At 36.5% G+C, this 7891-nt stretch overlaps 1 protein-coding gene across 2 annotated transcripts in view; it reads left to right on the top strand.

The window, feature by feature from the left end:
- Positions 1–1367: 1367 nt before the first annotated feature.
- Positions 1368–7891, top strand: part of LOC127412111 (sprouty-related, EVH1 domain-containing protein 2-like) — a 56792-nt gene continuing 50268 nt past the window's right edge. For both annotated transcript variants that reach the window (XM_051648197.1, XM_051648195.1), the window contains exon 1: positions 1368–1806. In XM_051648197.1, coding sequence (XP_051504157.1) covers positions 1781–1806 — 26 coding nt within the window. In that variant the 5' untranslated portion in view covers positions 1368–1780. The remainder of the gene's footprint in view (positions 1807–7891) is intronic.

Genomic DNA, 7891 nt, shown 5'->3' with positions numbered 1-7891 from the left:
AATCTAAGTGAAAGGAAACAAAAAATAAATAAATAATTTTTTTTAACTTTTCCTATTCCAAATCTTCTGAAATATTAGAATATATATTATAATTAGTCAATTTTTATACTATATTAAATAATAAAAATATAAAATACATATGTTTACAAACTGTATATTAAAATATTAATTAAAAACAATATAAATAATAATAATGTATAATAATAATAAAAATATTACATTTTATTATATTTTGTAATTATATGAGAATTATAGTATTTACCATATAATAGCAGATATTGATTTCTTTTTCATATGTAGTTCTAAAAATATTGAAACATGGTTTAGATTTGTCAGAATTGTTTTTATGTTTATAAAATTTGCCAAATAAAATCATAAGGTTCAAATTCACAGCTATGACTTTGGAGTGAAAAATAATTGACCACATCTTTGAAGCTAATATCAACAAAATAGTTTGATAATTCTTTCGAAAACCTTTAAAGGTATAGTTCACCCAAAAAGGAAAATTATCTCATCATTTTCTCACCCTCACTCCCAGATGAAGATTTTTAGAAGAAAATTTCAGCTCTGTAGGTCCATACAATGCAAGTGAATGGTGGCCAGACCTTTGAAGCTCCAAAAAGCACATAAAGCCAGCATAAAAGTAATCCATACGACTCCAGTGGTTTAATCCATGTCTTCAGACATGACATGATAGTTGTGCATGAGAAACAGATCAATATTTCAATCCTTTTTTTTTCTTTTCTTTTTTTTTACATGAAATCTCCACTTTTACTTTCACTGTCAGAATGTGAAAGAATGTGAAAGTGGATATTTATAGTAAAAACTAACTAAATAAAACTACTTAAATATTGACCTGTTTTTCAACAAACGTGATTGCATCACTTCAGAAGAGATATATTAAACCACTGGAGACGTATGGATTACTTTTATGCTCCCTTTGTGTGATTTTTAGAACTTCAAAGTTTTGGACCCTGTTGACTTGCATTGAAAGAGCTGAAATATTCTTCTAAAAAAAATCTTCATTTCTGTTCGACATAAAGGAAGGAAAGTCATACACATCTGGGACGGCATGAGGGAGAGGAAATAATGAGAGAATTTTCATTTTTGGATGAACTATCCCTTTAAGAGAAATAACAATAAAATGATATTTCTAATGTTTCTGGCTCCTCTATGCCAAATAAGCAGTCCACATGAAAACATCTTGATAAAATGTGGTTACAAGAGTGTATGGCTACCCCTCTGAAATGTATTTAGTAATATATTAATATTTTGGCCTCCCCTCTGGTTTAAAAGGCATTTCGGCCTGCAGTGTGACGTCATCGCTTCCGCCCTCCCTCCCTCCGTGTGCTGCTGCTGCACTATAATCCAACATGGAGTAATCAGAGATGGGGCTCGTCGGGGCCACCCTCAGCTACATCAACGCACACTTCAACTAAGGGATTTTTCGGAAATACATTGAAGCACTCTGAAATAACAACACTGTGGAATATCATTCGGGGGATCTGTCAATCCATTTAAGTTGTTGTTTTTATTCCAATATCCTCCAATATCAGCAACTGGTTAGATCCAGTGAAAAAAGAAAAGAAAAAAAGAAACGAAAAAAGACGGAGACGAAGAGAGGAGAGCGCAAAACAATCCAGCACCGCAAGAAAGAGAGTCAAGAAGACATTATAGCTGAACGAAAAGTGAGGGATTATTTGGAAGAGAGTGGCATAGAAAATGACGAACGAAAAGAGATCACCCGTTGTGGGATTTTATTGTAGGTGAAACGAGAAAAATGATTGAAGAAACACACCCAAACGAGTGAGTACCTGGAAAGAAAGCTCTTCTTTTTTTTTTATTTTTTTATTTTATTTTATTTTATTTTTTTTTTGGATTTGTCTTTGGTGTGAACATTTATTCTCACGCCAGACCTTTTATTTTGTGCTCGCATCAGAAGATGGTGCTGAAAAAGTTTGCTGAAATGTTTCGTGTGTTGTCAGTGGACGGGGGGGATCAGGCCCTCCACAGATAGTCCGAAGAAGGGAGGGAGGAAGATGGAGTGGGGGTGGATCGGAAATATTTTGTAAAGGGATTTGATGTTTTAAAGGCCCTTCCTATGTGTTTACTCGTCACCTGTTGTTTTACGCCGACGAAGCCTTTGTTTGCTTGTTTATTTGTCTCGTGAATAATTCAGCTCGCTGAAATGATTTCTAGTCATAAAGTATTGCATTTGCGACGAAGTGTTTGTATGTTCTAGAAAGTCTGTTGCAGTGGTCGGGTATATCCGCCATTTATGTATTTCTCTGGCGCTTTAAATCGGTCTCATTTGCCTGCAGGGCTTCATTCATAAAAACACCATTTGACTTAGTTGGCTCTGTGACAATGCGTTATATGTCTGAGAAATATCGCCAATGGGCGTTTGCTGCTCGGGCTGTTTAGTGACATAAATTGGCGTAAATAAGGCCTGGAAGACTTGATATATTTATAACTTAGTAACTACATGTTAATTTATTCCGTTTACCTGAATAATATATGACGTTTTGTAAATTCGCCAAAGAAAATGTGTAGGCTTTTTATGCGGTTTTAATCATGGTTTATAAGCACATCTTCGCGTTTTTGGTATCCAGGACTTATTTATTTGGTTTATTCGTAGTCGCGACGGGAGGCCAAGTCTTAGTTGTCAGTGTGAGAATGACATCTTTTATTTACTATTGTCATGGCCTTCCGTGACAGAATTCCTCAACACACGTTAACAATAGTGGCCTTGCGGGTGAACTGGAGTCAGTCTGCCAGCGCTTGTCAAACGGAAGGGCAGAAGATTTGTTGTTTGTGCTCATTCATAAAAGCTGTAACCTTCAGTCCGCTTCATTCATGACTGCAGCCAGGGAGCCAACGACCAGATCGCTTCTGCGATAGCGTTTAAAATGCATTTACTGACGCCTGTTAATATTTTAAGCTCCTTAATACGTTTAAAACATTTGCTTTGATCAAAAAAAAAAAAAAAAAAAATTTCATGATTTTTATTTTATTTTTATTTTACCCCCTTTTCTTCCCAATTTGGAATTTCCCACTACTTAGTAGGTCCTAGTGGTGGCGCGGTTACTCACCTCAATCCGGGTGGGAGGACAAGTTGCTTGAACTTCCGAGACAGTCAATCCGCGCATTTTATCACGTGACTCGTTGTGCATGACATGGTGGAGACTCACAGCATGTGGAGGCTCATGCTACTCTCCGCGATCCACGCACAACTTACCACGCGCCCCACTGAGAGCGAGAACCACGAGGAGGTTACTCTATGTGACTCTACCCTCTCTAGCAAACGGGCCAATTTGGTTGCTTAGGAGTCCTGGCTGGAGTCACTTAGCACACCCTGGATTCGAACTCATGACTCCAGGGGTGGTAGTCAGCGACTTTGATCAAACATTTAAGATTACATTTTATATCTAAGGTTACTTAAATCCAGCAGGGGCACAGAAAGCGAAGGGGAAGTGTCCCCCCTTACTTTCAGCAAAACCAAAATCCATCCCCTGAACTTTTTCAATGGGAAAATGTGTTTACCTCTTGTATTTTATACAGCAAATGTGTATATGTGTAAATGCAGATGTTTAAATGCACTGGTCTGTCTCTGACGAGCTCATCAAGTAACTCCATGTCAGTCACAGGATTAGGGCTAGATCTTGCACTCAACATGGGAAAAAAATACCCTCCATTCATGTTTTTACTGTGATGTCTTGTGGTATCTGTCAACATTTTTTGATTATGATCTTTGATATTATTATGGTGTAATAGCTTGCATCCCATCGATTGAAGCTTTCTTTTAAAGGGATAGTTCACCCAAAAATGAAAATTCCATCATTTACTCACCCTCATGCCAGATGTGTATGACTTACTTTCTTCTACTGAACACAAATGAAGATTTTTAGAAGAAAATATCAGCTCTGTAGGTCCATACAATGCAAGTGAATGGTGGCCAGAACGTAGAAGCTCCAAAAAGCACATAAAGGCAGCATAAATTAATCATAAAAGACTCCACTGGTTAAATCCATGTCTTCTGAAGTGATATTACATGATACCACAGTCTTCTTCTTGAGTTTTTGGTGATTCACAGCAAGGTTATTATCGTAAATGAAAACTAAATTAAAAAAACATTTTCTTTAACTGAAATAAAAATAAAAAATCAACATAATTGGAAAAACTGAAACTAAATTAAAATACATTTTCATGGCTCTGAAAAAAACTAAAATAAAATAAAAATAATCGTTAAAAAAAAGGTTTCATTTTCATTTTTGTTGTGATAGGTATTTAAAATTTTTAAATCCGCTAACACCTTAACATGAAGATGCCACTAGGCGGCGATAGCACAAGCCTATTGCCCTCATTACATTAGCAAAGACAGAGCAGGAGGGAATCACTACAGTACATCATGGAGAGAAGCAAAGCAGGTAGAAAACTAGGGTGACCAGGAGCCAGTCCCGGTGAACCGTCATTTCTCCAAAAAAAAAAAAAAAATAATAATATATATATATATATATATATATATATATATATATATATATATATATATATATATATATATATATACATGTCCCAGTTTCAGCTCTTAGGCTCACTGATTTTTTTTTTTTTCTTTGAAATTAAATATCCTCAACGTCGTGTCTGGTATCGATCGCAGGGAAGGGAAGATATTTTACTGCATTGTACGATGATTTGACAATACTTTTATTCTAGTTTTGCAGCAATCCGCTCAGAATCTTGTTACCATGACAATGACTTACGTGCTACGTGCAGTAATCACGGGACCCAATAAGCTTGTTACATTGTGGGAGTTGTAAGCGGGAGTGGCCGGTATTCTTATGAGTTGTTGGCTGGAGTAGGGCTGCATGACCATGACTAAAATCATAATTGAATCATTGAATAATTTCCCTTGATATTGTAATCACTATTAATAATATTGATTAATATAAATTTATTGCATGCCATATTATTTATGATGCTACACATCCCAAACAAGATGAGAACTGTGTTCCTGAATTAGTTCATTGCTGTTAGTGGTCGACCGATATATCGCCGAGGCGGTAAATTTTCCTGTTTGGCCGATTTGTTTCTTGAGGGCGCCGAGGATCGCCTGCTTGCATGTTAAGCGACTGAGACATGTAAATGACCAGTCACAGTTTGTTTTGTTGTCACATGCCATCGTGTTACAACAAAATAATAGACAATACAATAATAGACCAGTGTGTCATTTAAACAGTCCGCATATCAGAGCCGCGGCAGACGTGTTTGAGCTCATAATGTTAAAGTGCTCGCCTGTTTCATTCTCCCTCTCTCTCCTCAACAGTTCCTTGTAACTTTTATCTGTCTTGTCTAATGATAATAAAACCAATATCATATACTGTCTGCAAATATGCACATATCTCGTTTAAACAGATGTAATAAACCAACCTCACACAACTTGAGCAGATCCAGCATCCTTTGGAACGCTCATAAATCTTCCTCTGAAGCATGTATTCTAACAGTCTATCCTCAACAGTTCCCTGTAACTTTTCCAATGATAAAAGGCAAATATCAATAAAACTTGTACTATATACCATTTGCAAATATGCAGATATCTCGTTTAAACAGGTGTAATTCACGAACCTCATGAAAATCCAGCATTTTCTTCTCATTCATCACTCATCTAATATCTTTCTCTGAAGTGCAGAATCAAAAACTTCAGGATCAGAATCAAAAGTTCCTCTCATTCACAAATCACGACAGTCACTCTGTAATAATCCAAGTAGGCGATCCAGGCCGTTTAAACTGTCAGGAGATTATTGCTCGCACTGGATCCGCACGAGCGCGTGAGTGCAACTTCAAGGCTGCATCCGAAACCAGGAAAACGCTGCTTCCGGAAGCCGTATATGGAGGTACAATGAAAATAAGGTGCTTTTCAAACTGTTCGGAGATCAGTTTCCTTAAGAGTTTCATTCATTCAAAACAGATGTCAGTTAAGCCATTAACTGATTAGGCAGCATGGTAGCAAGTCAGCTGACTACATTTTCTGATGCAGTCCAAGTTAAAAGTGTTTCACGTGTGCTACAAGTAAATGTCATATTCACTATGCACTGTATGTACAGTTGGTTTGTTTTTGTATTTTTTGAGTAAATGCGATTTCTAACGTGGACATGACATCCATGTTTGCTGGACTACTGTGTGTACTGTTATTTCCTTCTTCCTAATATATTAACAATTTCTTAATGTGCAAATAAATTACTAAAATTTGATGACTAAGAAATCTGAAGAAACTGCTATCTACCATTTAAAATACAATATTATTTTTTTGTTTTGTGTGAAATTGAGGAAATATAATGCTATATAAGAGTTTATTATTATTATTATTAGCAATTTTATGTTTGTTATTTACTGTATTAAATTGTGTGATATATCGGCATTGTATCGACCTATTGGCCACCCTACTCTCTGAATATCGGCGTTAGCCATTAAAAACCCCATATCGGTCGACTACTTATTGCTGTTTTATGCATCAGTAAATCAAGACAGTGATTTAACGGTCAACTTCACTTTGTTCCTCTTAGCAACATGAAATACAACTGTTATTCAAATTGTGATTAAATTATATACAGAAAGCAAGCAAAGAACACTCCCTTTATAATCAGTGGAGTTGTCAATCACTTCAGTTCAGCGAGAACTCACTGACTGAGTTCTGCACTCTCACCAAATCTACCGTTATAATCAATGAAGCTGTCTACACTGCACAATAAATTTCTTATTTACATAGTTTCTACACCTTGTGGTTTATAATGAGATCATTAGCGAGAGTGCAGCGGAAGAACTCTATGAGCGAGTGCTGAGTGGATTTCTTCTGCGCCAGTGACCTAAATGAATAGTTCACCCAAAAATGAAAATTCTCTCATCATTTACTCACCCTCATACCATCCCAGATATGTATGACTGTCTTTCTTTAGCAGAACACAAATGAAGATTTTTGGAAGAATATCTCAGCTCTGTAGGTCCATACAATGCAAGTAAATGGGTGCCAACTTTTTTAATCTCCAAAATGCACATATAGCTATCATAAAAGTAATCCATATGACTCCAGTGGATTAATTAATGTCTTCTGAAGCGAAATGCTTGGTGTAAGAAACACATACATTTTTAAAACTTTTTTTACTAAAAATGTTCGATTCCAGCCAGCTCGTTGAAGAGGGTGGAGTTCAAACTGCCTCTCTTGTGACGTAAGCACGTATGCCACCTCTGCATAGATATTCATATGTAGATACCGTATTAGCAGCTGTTCCTATGGACTGCGATACTGTTTCAACACAAAAGCAGTTTATTCAGCGGTCTGAGCAAGGAGCTCTGAGGCATCTCCTCCATTAACTTGCATTCAAACTGATTCAAACAGCTGTCCTTGTTGACCATTCCAAGATGGCGCCGCAGTTGACGTATCCAAACCAGCTGAATGAGGCATCTATGTATGAATATATATGCCCTTTTACTTTACGTCACGCAAGAGGGTGCATGGCCTTGACCCTCATGAAGTTTTAGTAAAAAAGTTTTAAATATTGATCTATTGAATACAGATCTGTGTCGCTTCAGAAGACATTAATTAATCCACTGGAGCTGTATGGATTACTTTTATGATAGCTATATGAGCTTTTTGGAGCTTCAAAAATGTGGCATCCATTCTCTTGCATTGTATGGACCTACAGAGTTGAAATATTTTTCCAAAAATCTTCATTTATGTTCAGCAGAAGGATGGCATGAGGGAGTAAATGAAAATAAATGATGCCTGCAATAAGTATCCATGTATGACACTTTTTTATCTTACTTTTATTACGGTAGAAGAATAAACAGCTTTGTGACACCTGGGGGGTGAGGTGGTGGGGGAATAAAAGGAATGGGT

Source organism: Myxocyprinus asiaticus, chromosome 21, assembly GCF_019703515.2.
Source record: "Myxocyprinus asiaticus isolate MX2 ecotype Aquarium Trade chromosome 21, UBuf_Myxa_2, whole genome shotgun sequence".
NCBI lineage: Eukaryota > Metazoa > Chordata > Actinopteri > Cypriniformes > Catostomidae > Myxocyprinus > Myxocyprinus asiaticus.
This window is presented reverse-complemented; position numbering and strand designations above follow the sequence as displayed.